This window comes from Peromyscus eremicus, chromosome 6, assembly GCF_949786415.1.
Source record: "Peromyscus eremicus chromosome 6, PerEre_H2_v1, whole genome shotgun sequence".
Lineage (NCBI taxonomy): Eukaryota > Metazoa > Chordata > Mammalia > Rodentia > Cricetidae > Peromyscus > Peromyscus eremicus.
Genome location: NC_081421.1, coordinates 50,786,606 through 50,802,282, shown reverse-complemented (window position 1 = coordinate 50,802,282; position 15,677 = coordinate 50,786,606). Strand labels below are relative to the sequence as shown.

Sequence of the window (15,677 nt, the reverse complement as noted above, 5' to 3'; positions counted from 1 at the left end):
TCATTACCTGGAGCCCTTCGATGCAGAGGGCTTTCTGACTTACCTAGCACTAAGGTGGGACAGAATACCTTCTCTTCCCCTCTTCTGCAACAACATTTAGGAAACTATGCAGCTGGGAACCTGGCTCTGAATTTTTTCCAGTAATTGAAGCAGGAACACATGAGGGAATGAGAAAATATCCCTTGAGAGCAAGAAAGCCGGAGCACAAAAGGCTGCGAGTGTGTAAGAGGAGACAAAGGCCGCCAGTGGGAAGGGGTGGGTATGACAGACACTTGCCTTTAGGATCTGCTGCAGGACCCCTCGCTGATGGGATCTCCTGACATCTTTTTGTTTATTCTAGCCAATGCACTCCACTGGAAAAGATAGGCCTTTTAACTAGACGTTGTGAATCACCTCTTGTCCCAGGCTGCAGTCATTATTATATTTGATGTAACATTTTTTTTTTCCCTGTAACCCTCTCAACTCTTGTTTGGTTGGAGTTGGGACTAGAATTTCCATTTTTATGAACTTTTTTTTTTTAATGAAAAAGGTGCTTAGTGTTTTTTTGTTGTTGTTGTTTTTTGTTTGTTTATTTGTTTTGGTTTTTTTTTTACAGGGATTACATTACAGTTTCTTTTTTGTCCCCCACACAAATGACCAATAATTCATACAAGAAAGCCTATAAGGCGAGAGATTACAAAGTAATTGGAACTGGGTGTGAAGGGGATGACTTCTCATTTATATGGAGAGCAGTGTCATTTGCACTTGAAGCTCCCGGCCAGGGCTATGCAGTAATAAGCCAGCTGACACTGCAGGGAGCTCTTGACCATGCCCCAGCAGCTCGGTGAACTGTAGCCAGAGCCCCTTGTCTGCACAGCGCTGAGAGGCTGAGTCCCACTCCATGGCTTCGGCGTCCCATGGAGAGCAATTCCCACTTCAGTGAGTGTCCCATGGCTTACCAAGGGATTGGGGATGCCCATCTCAGGATCACTGTAAGGATGGGTATTATTTAACAGGTGTGCTAGGGTCTTAAATGGATAACCGAAGTAATTGCGATGTCACTTCATTTGAAAGGCGTTTGGGGAACACAATTACTCAGAACTGCTGTGGAAATACCTTTGACAGTGCATCGTCTGATTTTTCCTATCCCTTTCTAAAGCAATATTACTCTGCTTCCTGGTAGCCCTAGTTGATAAAAGAAATTTGGCATGCTACACCTAAACCATTTACTGTGGAGTTCTTTCTCTGCCCTGCCTCTTTGGTAGGTCTTCCTCTTGGGTCCTTCCACTATGGGCTTTCTTTCACATCAGCTACTTTTTCCCTATTTACGTGTTCAAATGATCTTGCCGGGAGCTGCAGAGATACCTCAGTTAGTCAAGTGCTGGTTGCTTCCTCTCCAGCACTGACATATAAAGTCAAGTATGGTGGTGCATCTTACAATACCAGGGCTGGAGAGCTGGAAACCGAATGCCCAGGGTTCCATAACAACCCAGTCTAGCATAGTGGATGGGCCCCACGTCTCACTGTAAGATAGCCTATCTAAACATAGAATGTGAACTGCTCCTGAGACATGACACCTGAAGTTAACCTCTGGCCTCCACACTCGTGTGCACTCCTGGGCAGCTACACATAGGTGCAAGTGCACACACTTGTACACGTGCAACCAACACGTCCACCTCACACTCACAGATTTCTCTCCCAGGGAAGTGGGTGTGAAAGTCAGTGTAGCAGTGAAAGGAGTTACTGTTTGTCCCCTAACTCTCCCATCTTGGTTATTACTGATCGGTTTTTCTCCACTTAGCCCTCAGACCTGAATGAGCACTGTTGGCTGCGTAGTGAAGCGTACATTACTTACTACTAGAATGTTGAGGAGTCACATGCACATATGAAGTGCCCCTCCTCCATCAATCTGTTTCCTCCTACTGACAAAGCAAGGGGAGCTCCATCTTGGACATGGAGATGTTTCATGCTCTGCGAGTCTTGGGGAAAAAATTGATTTGAACTGTCCGGCGAAGGACAATTTCCTTTCCTGCCAGTGTGTGTGTGACCTTTGCAATGAACTTAATCTTGAGCCTCAGTTTTGAGGCGGTGGGTGCTTTTTATGAACGTTTTCCAGAGGGCGGCTGTGGAGGACATAAACCCAGCAGATGACCCCAACAATCAAGGGGAAGATGAATTTGAGGAGGCTGAGCAAGTGAGGGAAGAGAATTTGCCAGAGGAAAGTGAGGAGCAGAAACCAGGGGAAGCAAAGCAAGAGAACGCAGAAATGGACGAGCACTTGGTGGTAAGATGATGCCTTCTACAAAGGGTGGGTTCAGCCTGAGCGGTTCAGTAAATGCCTAATTGATGGGAAAGGCACGTGCTTATGTGGGTTGAGAGACGATTTGCCACATCAGCACATCATCGGGTTTTGGACCCTTATGTAAGGTGATATGCCTGTACTCCAAGAGGGAGATAAAGAGTGACACACACTTCTTTTGAGAAATGAACACTCAGCATTTTCTGGCTACTGATGCCTTTTGCCAGGACGCTTTTCATCCTGGTGTGCGCATCCTTTGACCCAGCATCCTGTGAGACCCTTCTCCAGGGTACAGTAACGTGAGCCTCTCCTTTTGTTCCTACAGATGGCAGGGAATCCAGACCAGCAGGAGGATAATGTTGATGAACAGTACCAGGAGGAAGGAGAGGAGGAGGTATAAGATTAGTGCATGTGACTGGGCACACTGGGCATACTACCCTCAAACAAACCTCAGCTCTGTTGACTTTGACATTCAGACTTAAACGGAATGAGAAAGGGTTGGGAGCTTGAAGAAGAAATGGATCATAGCAGTCGAAACACTTAGAAGATAAGAAACCAGAGTGATTTTAAATGACCAGAAGTTTGGAATCAAGAAGACCTCTGGCAGATGTAGATACATGTGATCTTTTTGAGAGTATCCATGCTTGCATTTTCTTGCATCCAAGAGAGAAGAACAAGGCTCTGCACTTCCAGGGAGTGTGTACTGACCCCTGTATTTTTCTCTCTGGAATCTTCCCCATGCTGTCTCAGGGGGACCCTACAGAGTAAACTGGGACTCATCTAACCCACTCCAAGTATTTCTAGAGATTCACCAATCTTTCCTTCTGACCTCTTCCCTAATATGAATGCAGAATCTTAATTAAGCTTAAAAATGAGGGCAGGGTCACCTGACAAGTGAGAGGTCTTGAGTTCAGTCTCTAGCACACCCCCTCCACCAAAAGAAAAAGGGAAAGAAAAAGAAAGGAGGAGGTAAAATATGGAAAGGACTGGATTCCATTTGAATTAAGATGCATTTAGATGGAATTTCTTAATATTAAATTTTAATTTCCTTTCCATTGTAGATTTCTGACATATTACCACTAATGAATCTTATATAAAACCTATCCCATTGTCTTATTCCTGTAATGAATCAGCTGGTGAGTGCAGTGTGTGAGGGATTGTCTCTAGCAGCTGTCTCTCTAGTGAACTGTATGTGGGAGTGTATTAAAGTTTCATTACTGTGAAGAGATGCCATGACCACAGCAACTCTTATAAAGGAAAACATTTAATTCAGGCTGGCTTACAGTTCAGAGGTTTAGTCCGTTATCATCACAGTGGGAAGCATGACAGCACACAGGCAGATGTGGTGCTAAAGAGGCAGCTGAGAGTTCTACATCCCCATGGGCAGGCAGCAGGAAGAGAGTGAGCCACTGGGCCTGGCTTAAGCTTCTGAAACCTCAAAGCCCACCCCCAGTGACACACTTCCTCCATTAAGGCCACATCTACTCCCACAAGGGCACATGTCCTAATCCTTTCAAATAATGCTGCTCCCAATGAGCCTCTGGGGGCAATTTGCACTCAAATTACCAGAGGATGTATGGTTTGCATCTGTTCAAGACCTTACATTTACTCCCTTCATAGACAAGTCAGTAAGTTTAAGCACTGGTTAAGGGCCACTTCATAACAAGAGTCTTGCAAACAGAAGGCTTTGTCCCTGGGGGAAAGGACAGGTGAGATGGTAGACACAGACAAGTGACATGACGTGACGACCTAAAGCCAGGCCCCCAGGAAGAGAGCAAGCTCAGAGTTTGTGCTCCACACTCACACCACACCCTCCGCTGCCTTCATGAATCACTGCCTCATTCTTACTGATTGTCAGCCTTTTAGAGCCAATGCTAGAATTGTGCTTATCCCAAGAAAAGAGAAAAGCCTGCTGCCCTTTATGACCACAGCCGTGTTCTCTGTAACAGGCTTGATCCTTGCATTCCCTTGCATTTCCCCTCCTGCTGTTCATCTTCATGAAGACCCAGAGATTAGCTTTTCAGAAAGAGCGCTGGAGAAAGTAGCAGCCTTGAATATTAAGACATTTGCAGGAGAAAGCTATTCCTCAGGACTGCTCTTGTAACAGCATGTCTAGACCAATAGTCCTTTGTTTCCTCAAGTCAGATCAGGGGGAGCTTTGAGGGATTACGAGAGAAACGGTTCACCTTGGCTTCCTTTTAAAAATTCAGAAGGGTAAACATAAAAGTTTAATCACTGTTTGCTGATTCCTTCTCAGCTCGGTAGTATGATCAGTTAAAGGGAAGGATAGAAACCCTGAGATGTGAGAAGGATGAAGGACAGTAAGAAAAGACAGACAGGCTAGGGCAGGCAACAAGGCAGAGGCTTGGGCAGTTCCACTGAAGCGGTCACCCAGAGGCCGTCCTTCCGCTCTGCTGTTCTGTTGTTCCTCTCCTTGGCTGCTAACACTGTTCCCGAAGCTCTTGAGGCCTTGTAACAATGTCTCTATATTTTCTAACGCCCTCTTGCATTGGATCTGGAGTCAATCTCTCTCTCTCTCTCTCTCTCTCTCTCTCTCTCTCTCTCTCTCTCTCTCTCTCTCTCTCTCTCACACACACACACACACACACACACACACACACACACACACCCCTGTCATTTAGGACTACTGCCTAAACTCTCAGAAAGCTTTTCTTCCCAGTCTTAACTGCCTCCCTGTCCACTGAGCATCCCTTGCACAGGCTGTGTTGAATTTTACCAACTCTTTCCATTATGCCAAGGCCTTCTGTGGAGGTGGGGAGAAGAGCAGATGCCACATTTCTTTCAAACACAAATAATAAAGATGAGGTGCTGAGCAACCTGCGGCGAGATGAGCAGTGAACTAAAAGCATGGATGCACTGCATAGTTTTAGTGGCGGGGGGGGGGGGGCTTGGAGAGGAGCAGCATTCATGGACACACTTTAACAACAATGAGAAATACTGAGTGGCTTCATCCCCCTGGTCTCTTTTTAGCCTGAGTGTCCCAGCTGTTCTAAAATGGCTGGGCTGTAGACTTATAATAGTGCCCAGTTTTCTTCCCTCCCAAGCAAAACTCAGAGGTGTAGGTGTTAGTGTATTACTGTGTTGGTATTAGTGAGGGTACACGTTCACGTCTATACCCATGAGTGTAGTGGCCAGAGGGCAACCTTGGGTGTCATCCCTCAGGTGTCATCCCCCTTTATTTTCTTAAATAAGGTCTGTCATTTGGCCTGGCATTCACTAAGTAGGCAGGCTGCCTGGCCAGACAACCCTGGTTATCTGCCTGTGTCTGCCTCACTGGTGCTGGGGTTATGTGCACGGCACATGAGCTCTGAAGATTGAATTTGAGGTCTAATTGCTTACGCAGTAAACACTTCAATGACTACTGTATGGCCCCGGCTTTCCACTACCTTCTTTTGTCTCAGCCATGTTATCGTTCTAAGACAAAAAAAAAAAAATGATGATTCCTGACCATCATTTTTTTTCTTTATTTGTTTAAGAGTTTTAGAGTGAAAATACTTATTAAATTATTTCTCCCATATTGCTAGCATTCCAGATACTTTATTTACTTTTCAGTGAAGAGACATATTATGACATATCTAAAAAAGTTTATGTATTTTAAAGTATTTAAATGTTAAAAATAGATTAAATGACTGCTTGAAAAATTTGGATACTTTAATGTCTGTAGTACAACAACAAAAAAAAGCAGATTAATATGAACATTCAAGAAAGAGAAGTAAAAGGTTGTTTGTCCACCTTCTGTAGACAGAAGGTCACACACCTGAAACCAGAAGCGACCTGAGAATCAGATTCCCAGGGCTGGGCTTAGCTGGTAGAATTCTGGCCCAGCATGCAAGAAGCTGACAGCTCTGTCTCAGACAACACATGAACTGGCTGTGGTGGAGGACACCCAAAATCCTGGCACTTTGGGAGTAGAGGCAGGAGGATCACAAGTACAAGGTTGTTCTCAGCTACACGGCAAGTTTGAAGCCATCCTTCAAACTTGAAGGGATGAAAGGTCCTGCTAGGAAGGGAGCAAGGGAGGCCTTTTCAATGGGCACCGATTCTTTTAAACCTTGCTGAGCAGCCATTGTAGCTAATGTTGTTGAAGGCCTTTGACTGTCTAGCATGCCACTACTTCCGGATCCTCCCATGCTCAGCTTCTTAAAGTGAAGCCTCCTGGTTCCTAGCTAGGTACAGTTTCTCTCACATGTAGAAGTATTACTACATATGCTAGCACAGGATAGCTAGCCAACACTAAATTCAGGTCCGGAGTTTGCTTTGTTTTGTTCAACCGTTAAGCAAGGTTGGCCCCATTTGGTGGGATTCTTTCCTGAAATTTCTAAAGCACAGTTTTCGGGGCTACAAATGAGAAGTAGCAGTGTTGAGATGTCTTTGATAAAGCATGGTGCCAGCTGAGGCAGGATATTGAGGCAGACTGTTGTGGAAGACATACATGATCAAAGGTGAGCTTTTGATCTGGGGCTATCAGCTTCAGCATATTGTAAAGCTCAAGAATACAGTATCATCTGTTCTTCAGTAATGCAGTTAAGATGAGCTTGGATTACTTTGGTCTCGAACATGATAAATGCATTAATATTATATATGTAAGAGTCTGTTGTCTCTATGGCTAGAATATTACAGACTATCATTTCTTGATTAATCAAAGAGCCATTTACATCATCAGTTCACAACTATAATTAGAATGACAACTAGATCATAAGCTAAAATTTGTACAGTAGGTCCACCGAGTAGAGAAAGGGAGAAACAGTCTTAGAAAATTTATTTCCCCAGCCAGCCATTCTTAACCAATATCCATTGTACTAAAAAAAGTAGTGCCCTGTCTCAGCTGTGACCAAAAGTCACCTTAAGAAGTTCATGAAAAATACAAACCCCTACACCAACTCTACCCTGCAGATTTGTATTTATCTTTTGAGGGCTCTAGAAATCTGAACCCTTCAAAAGCTCCACCTTCCAAGCAGCAGATATTGATATTTTGGGAACCTCTGTTTAGATAAATAGTCCTAGGGAAAGCAGCTACCTAGATAGTCTTTGGAAAGTGTGACCTCTTAAACTAATGTGAGTGGTCACACCCATTTGCTAAACATTTTTTCACTAAATGCTTCAAAGGACCCACAGCTCTCACACCACTCCTCCCTGAGACACACATATAAACACCAAGGGTCATGGACTTTATTCAACATTTTTATTTCGTGTATAAGAAATTTGAGCTTCAGAGAGGTCAGTTAAGTTTTTCAGAATCACATAATTGGTTATTTATTGTTGAATTCTAACCATGGCTTACCCAGGGCTGGCGTGAGGTTGACATTATTTAACATACCAAAAACTGAAAGTTAATGTGGGAGAGCTCTTGATGGAAATTAATATGGAAAGAATGATATAACCAGAAAGTCACCACGTTGTGACCCCGAAATCAAACAATCAACTTAAGATGGAATCATCAATGAATGATGTCACTACATGAACAGAGCTCAGGGAACTTTCTATGGAGCATGGAGTGACAGGGCAGTCAACATCTGCTGTCACTGACCAAGGACAACCTTACTGTTAATAGGACGAGCATGCACAGGGTGCCTGCTGATGAGATGAAAATAGGGAGTTTTCAGCACTGCCTCTGAAATGCCCCTGGCTCTTAAGTTGAAGCTGAATTTGTTCACACTTTATGAAAACTTCACTCACACACAATACAAGGCCCTAGAGGGATGGTTGAAGGGGTGGCTGAAGGCTTAGCAGACAGAAGTGAACTTAGAATTTTTTAAGGAGGAAAGGAAGCCCATGTCATGCATGATCTTTGTTCAGATTTTGATCAGGACAAAGTGACTGTACACATATCTTTTGTGACAACAGCCAGGTGTGGTGACTCACAGTTGTAGTCCCTGCACTCAAAAGGCGATGGGACAAAAGGACCACTGGTTGATGCCAGATTGGGTCACTTAGAGAGTGTCCATGTCTGCCTGGGTGGCAGTATAAGACTTTAATCTCAAAACAAAACAAAAACATTTTCAAAAAGGCAGTCAAGAAAGAGTATGAGTGTGGTCCAGCCAGTAGACTATAGCACAGGGTTGTGGAAGCTATCAGATGTCTAGAAAGACATGCATTGCCAGAGATGTATGCTGTGGAATGTAAATGGCTTTACATGGAAATTGCATGATGTGTAGAAATTTTAAGACTAATTCAGCAAAGGCCTGAGGAGATGGCTCAATTGGTAAAATATTTACGATATAAGCTCGAATGCTTGAGTTAGGTCTACAGCACTCCTATTAAAAAACAAACAAACAAACAAACAAACAAACAAACAAAAAACTAACAAACATGATAGCACACACTTGTTTTTGTTTTTTTTTTCCTAGATAACAATTTCTTTACTGCTGTTAATTTTTTTATAAAGTAGCTATTCCCATAGTGTTCATGGGAATCTTGGGACATCCTGAAGACATTTACATAAGGTTAATGAGGGTTAATGAGGTTATTTACATTACAAACAATGTTTATGGGTGAGGTCAGAGTTTCTTCACATATGTTAACATAACACAACACACTGTAATGAATTATATGCAAGAACAGTTATATTCTTAAAGTGTTTTATTAATATAATTTTTTAAATTTTGTAACTTTCTTTTTTTAATGTTTTTCTATTAAGAAATTTTTTATTCATTTTACATACCAACCACAGATCCCTCTCTCCTCCCTCCTTCTGCCCCCAGCCTTCCTAAGCCAGCCCCATTCCCTCTTCCTCTGACAAAGTAAGACTTCCCATGGGGAGTCAGCAGAGTCTGGAACATTCAGCTGAAGCAGGTCCACACCCCTCCCCCTGCATCAAAGCTGAATAGCACACACTTGGAATCCCACCACTGAGAAGACAGGCAGGAGCATCCCTGGGGCTCACAGGCCAGAGTAGGGAAATAGGTGACCATCAGGATCAATGAGAGACTGGGTTTAAAAAAAAAAAATAGGGTGAAGACCTGAGGAAAACACCTGACATTGATTTCTGACCTCCAACTTCCGGTGCACCTGCACACACACACACACACACACACACACACACACACACACACACATATACACATATGCACACACACATGCACATATACAGGTGTATACATAACTCACTGAAAAGGGTAGGCATGTCATAGATGATACAAGTATGGCCATGTTGACATTAGTGGCTGTAAGAGTCTTAGTAAGTTATTCTCTTTATTGGCATGCACTTGAGGGTTTTCATAATGAAAACTGTTATCCCAGTATGCTATAACAGATCTGTAATCACAGCACTCCAGGGGCTGAGGCAGGAGGATTGTGAGTTTGAGATGAGACCCTGTCTAAACCAAAGCAAAACAACAAAATTGACCTCACTGTTTATATAGAAAGAAATATTCAGAGGCAAGCCTTTGGTTCAGGTTGGTCTATCCACACAGTATATGTTAAGAGGTGGAAAACTCCCATAAGCATAGTCTGTTTTGTAAATAAAGTTTTATTGGAATAGAGCCAGGCCTATTTATTTGCATATTGTGTACAGCTGTTTTGCTCTACATTGGTAGAGTTGTGTTGCGTGACAGAGACAGAATGGTTGAGGAAGCCTGAGCAGTTACTGTTCCCCACCCCCCAACAAAAAAGAATTCCATCCTCTGATTTAGGGATTTTTCTCACTGCACTGCATAGGTTCTAAGCACTTCTTCTATTCTCAACTAACTCACTTTTTAGCCAAGTAATGCATTCTTCATTAAAGTTACAAAAAAGTTGTCTTTGTTGGTTGAAGTCAACAGGAACACTTGAGCAATTTAATAATGCTTCTGTTTGTCAGCCCTGAATGTGATGGAGAATATATGTTCCACTGCCCTCGTCCCAGTATCCTATGGAATGTCACTGTGAGAGTCTACGACTAATGGCAGAAGAGATGTCATGGACCATTGATAAAGACGTAAAGTGAGACACAGATACTTCAGCTCACCCTATCAGAAATTGTGAATACAGAGGAAGTTCTATGCCTCTGATCTAATTATTTGGAATGAATACAGTATAGGAGCTCTAGGTCCAGCTGATGAAGACTTCCCTCCGGCCTGGATAGCTTGAAAAAGACATCCTTTCGGGCTACAGACAGGCCAGCGTCTATCCGCAGCTCCTTGGGAGGCTGAACTGTTCTCATTTCCCTCATCCTGTTTGGATGCTTTGACTGTAGCACCTCACCCATTTTGCACAGTGCCAACAGCCACTCCTCCAGCTCTTCTTCTCCCAAACCTCTTACTGCCCCGTGCCGTTCAAGAGGGCTTAATCATGTGCTATGATCCTAGAAGAGACTGGCTTGGTACCAGCACAGTCTTCTGAGACTCTTCGTAATGTATGCAAATGACTTCTGTCTTTTGGCATATATATGATTTCAGAAGTTAACAAGTTAGAAACTGCATTATCGTCTATTTCTGTAAGATGCGATCATTAGAGGTTATTTAGTAAGAGTATTTGGATGCTTTCTTTGATTTACATTTTCAGATAAATGCTTTCAATCAGTGAAACTATGGTAATAGTGAACACAACATAAAACAATTTTCAACAGAAATGTGCTAGAACATTAGAAACAGGGATTTGGGAACTGTTTAATAGAATATTTCATGAAAAAGTTATGGTTATTTTGTCCTATTTTCTATACATTTTAGCTAGATAAATTTATTCTTAGATATATCAGTTTTCTACCTCATTTTACATAGACAATGGTATTTTTTGTACCTATGGAGAAGAGATATTTTGCATTTATTTATTCATCTACCTCATTGTTCAGCTGTTACTTATTAAAAAATTCTGACTTGGTGATGGAAGCAGATGCAGAGACCCACAGCCAAGCACTTGGCTAAGCTCCTGGAGTTCAGTTGAAGAGAGGGAGAAGGGATTATAGGAGCAAGGGGGTCAGGATTATGATGGGGAAAACCACAGAGATAGCTGACCCAAGCTAGTGGGAGCTCACAGACTCTGGACTGACAGCTGAGGAGCCTGCAGGGGACTGCACTAGGCCCTCTGAATGTGGGTGGAAGTTTTGTGGCTTATATGTTTGTATATCCCCTGGCAATGAACCAGCGCTTATCCCAGGTACAGGAACTGGCTTTTTAGAGCCCATTCCCTATGGTGCGATGCCTTACTCAGCTGTGATGCAGGGGGGCTTGATCCTGCCCCAGTTTAATATGCTAGCCTGTGTTGACTACCCAAGGGAGGCTTTACCCACTATGAGGAGTGGATGGCGGTGGGGTGGTGGGGGAGAATGGGGGAAGTAGGAGAAGAGGAGGAAGGGGAGACAGGGATTGATATGTAAAATGGAAAAATGTCTTCAATAAATTAAAAAAGAAAAGAAAACATTCTGACTTACCTGGAACATACCTGGTTATTGATAACAGCAAATAAGACAGGCTGTTTTGCCTTTCTAAGACTTCTGTCCCATCAGCCCTGTAGATTCCTGGGTTTCTTCCATTTGAAAGTGGAAATACAACAGTTTGTAAAGAGAGCTGAATCCCTTTATCGGTTGACTTTGTAGAGCTCACCCATATTCAAACAAAACAGAAATCAAATCCACGGGTCCTTCTTTGAGAATCACATTGATTTTGAGACTTTTCTTCTTGACAATTTCATATATTTATATAGTGAATTTTAACCATTTTCTTCTCCTTTGCCCTTTCCCATCCTCCTCCCTGGCCTCACTCCCTTCCCCTCTAGATGCTCCTTTTCAACCAGTCTTCCTACGTTCTCGTCTTCCTTTGGGGTGTAGCCCACTGAGTCTCATTAGTGTTTCGTGCCCAAGCATGAGTGGGAGTCATTTACTGGAGCAAATGTTTCTTCTTCTTAGTGCTCCACCACTGAAGAGAATAGCACCTGTCCCTCCAGCAACCATTAACTGCCAACACTTCCTACAGAGGCACATCGCACATCTCTTTACATTCACAAGACAAGTCCAACTTCAGACTTTTACCACTTTTCAACTTGAATTTTAGTTCCTTTTTTGCAAAGATGTGCAATTTTGAATGAATATCTTAGAAATCAGATCATTTTGTTACAAGTGTTTAAATGGGAAAGCATCATTCAGTCTGTGTGATTGTGTTTTAGGTTCAGGAAGATTTGACTGAAGAGAAGAAAAGGGAATTGGAACATAATGCTGAAGAGACTTATGGTGAAAATGTATGTTTATTTCTTTGAATATGTGCATGAGTGTGTATGTGTGCCTGCATGTATATATGTGTGATATATATATATATATATATATATATATATATATATATATATGTGTGTGTGTGTGTGTGTGTGTGTGTGTGTGTATGTATGCAGGAATGTGTGTGTTGGCCTACTCAGCCCTGGAATGTCACATTTCCATATAGAAGTCACACACATGCACACAGACAGGGACCAGCAGCTTATTCTCTGCACCTCTAAGGCAATGATAAATTTAGCAGGCCCACCTAGAATAAAGAAAAGTTATGATAACTGGAATATTGAGAGGCTGTAGTATTGCTTATGAAATCATTTTCTTCACACCTTCTTTTCCTCCAAAATGAATTACTTTCCATCTTTGTTGAATAGAATTATCGGCCACGAAGGCTACATCCTCTCTTAGATTTGTTTTATCTCTTATCCTTTAGGCTGATGATAAAAATAATGATGTCGAAGAACAAGGAGCTCAAGATGGTGCCCATCCCAAAGGAAGAGAGGAGCATTATGAGGAGGAGGAAGATGAGGAAGAAGACGGAGCTGCCCTCGCTGAGAAATCACATCGCAGAGCCGAAATGTAGCCGGACCCCATTTCTAGACTACGCTCAGCCAACACATTTTTTTCAAGCTGCTCTAAAACGAATCCCGCCTACTGAATTCTAGAATATTTAATTACATACAAAAGTGAGGGTTTAGACTTTTTTAACTTTTATATTAGAAATGCTATACATTTATATGAATATATTTTGATAACTTAGCTTAGAACTTCTTTTATAGTCAAGTTAAACATGGACAAGAAGATAAACAATGAGACATGCCCTCAGGTCGGAATCTCATTCCTCAGAGATGGTGTGATGCTGTAAAGTGCGTGGCTTTTGTGCATGTCTCGGCTCATTACTTTTTTGTTTTCTGGCTTCCAGGTAGTCTACCGTTTATATTGGATAAAAGGCATGGTTGGATTTAGAAACAAGGCATAAGGAAAAACACAGTGCAAATGTCGAGGGAGTGACTGGTAGCCAAGTGGCTGTTCTTGCAGGTTCTTATGTACAGCTCTGATAGGATGTCACTACTGCAGGCTGTCTGGAAATGAGGTCCATCTGCACAGTTGACATGCAATTGGAAAGACTTTTTTTGTGTGTGTGGCGGAGCAAAGATGTTGTTTTTTAAACTTTCAGGTCAGTTAGAAGAATATTTACCATTGCTTAAAAATCACAGCTGTCGTGCTTGAGGGGAACCAAGTATGAAAGTTGAATAATATTAATATGAAAGTATCCTGGACTTAGTCTTCTGTTACAGAGGCCAAACAGGGGCTGACATGCTTAAAAACTGATGTAGTATGTGTGATGGTGCTTCCTGGGTGAACTCCCAGTTTCCCTCATTTCTTATCTAAATTCTCTTAGTTCTAAGCTCATCAGTATCCCATTTCTACAGCATATGTTTCTCCCTTAAGCTCTGTGCCTTGGTGTGTAACTATTTGGATCATAGTCATGGATATGAAAGCATGTAATGCTACAGTTTAATAAGATTATTTTTCAGAACTATATAGTGAAATATCTTTAGCACTATGATAGGAATTCCCCTCTCAGTGACTTTACTATTTACCCAGAATTGACCTGCCTTTGCCTATATATAAGGTATTTTAATGGCTATGAATAATAATATACATCCCTGAGGAGAAAATTCAAAGTGGAAATTTTTTCCTAAAATGAGCACATATTTTAGTTTGTACCATTAATATTGTTAAACACATAGAACTGGGCCACAATTCATCTTTGGTGGTTTTTAGATACTACTTTCAAAATAATAAAAATGAATTTCATTTTCTGCTATTATTGTATGAATGTAATTTTGGTTTTTAATAACCACACTCATGTATGGTTTTGATTTTCCCAGCTGAGCAATTGTGTATGTGTGCATAGAAATGTTCTGTTCAAATGTATTTTGGATAACCAGTAACCATAAATCAAATCTCATCTTTATGTATAAAAGCCCCTTATGTAATGTAAAATGTATGATATTGTACATAATACTCAGAATACAATTATTTTGGTAAATTAGTTTGTATTTTAATGTCCCAGTTACAGTATTTAATTATTTGAAACTTGGGTAATAATCAATAAAGCTATGAAAAGTGATGGGTAAGTCTTCTAAAGCATATAATTTCCTGGTTTGTGATCTATGGTTTTTCTTTATAAGAAGGATATAAATTAATGAATTATTAAATGCCTTTCCCAAACTGCTTCATTTTCTTTCTTTTTCTACTTTGATTGGCACTTGATTTCTCATAGCCTATCCTCTTCCCTAAAGAAGAAGCTAAGAACTTTTGTTGTCTTTAAGCTAACTTTGGGGGCTAGAATGGTCTAGAAAAACATGAGAAAGCGTGAGTATCATGTTCACAATCCATGTGTAAATCTCTCTATTAAATCACCAATCACGAACTATTCTGGAATATTTCTAACTCCATGTTAGAAGAACATTCTAGTGAGAACTAAACCAGACCTGATCTCCTTTAATGACCAGAATCGATGTAAATTATCACTTAGATTCATCTTGCCAATTAGTGTATAACTTTGGGTTGACCAAGAGTCAGAGGAGGGCTGGGAGCTGATTCAGTTGCTTCAGGACTTGACTGCCCAAGTATGAGGACTTGAGTTACATCCCTAGCACCTAGCATCTTAGCATTGGGAAGGTGTAAACAAGAGGATCTCTGGGGCTTGCGGGCCAGCAGGGTAGCCAAAAAAAGTGAGTTACGAGTTCAGAGAAAGACTCTGCCTCAATAAATAAGAGAATGAGAAATGAAGGTACTGAATGTGGAAGTCAAAGTATTCCATGCCTGTGCATTTATTAGAAGGACAAGAAAGCACTGAATTAGGCATGTGTGCATACAAAAGAGCACAGATGTGATGACTGGTTCTTTGCAATGTGATCAGAGAAGATCTAGCAATGTAGAGCATAACCTTAGCCACAGGCACCAGTGACTCACTCTTACCAAGGAAAAGGACTGACATGTATTGAATGCCTTCACAGTGTGAGAAGTATTTGACCTGGACTCTTCAATTCCCGGTGCCCCCTTGACACTGAAGGCATTTCCCTTAAGGTTGATGGAGTGGTCATTGGAACATTTGACATTATTTACCTCTCTGAGCTTATCATTTTGTGTGTTTGGCTCTTTGGACACTTTGTGATCCATTATCATTTTGTG

At 41.7% G+C, this 15,677-nt stretch overlaps 1 protein-coding gene across 3 annotated transcripts in view; it reads left to right on the top strand.

Annotated features, from left to right (window-relative positions):
* Golim4 (golgi integral membrane protein 4) overlaps window positions 1-14,610 on the top strand; it is an 81,525-nt gene extending 66,915 nt beyond the window's left edge. For all 3 annotated transcript variants that reach the window (XM_059265505.1, XM_059265504.1, XM_059265503.1), the window contains 4 exons: window positions 2,096-2,263; window positions 2,604-2,672; window positions 12,377-12,448; window positions 12,907-14,610. In XM_059265505.1, coding sequence (XP_059121488.1) covers window positions 2,096-2,263; window positions 2,604-2,672; window positions 12,377-12,448; window positions 12,907-13,056 — 459 coding nt within the window. In that variant the 3' untranslated portion in view covers window positions 13,057-14,610. The remainder of the gene's footprint in view (window positions 1-2,095; window positions 2,264-2,603; window positions 2,673-12,376; window positions 12,449-12,906) is intronic.
* Window positions 14,611-15,677: the final 1,067 nt, after the last annotated feature.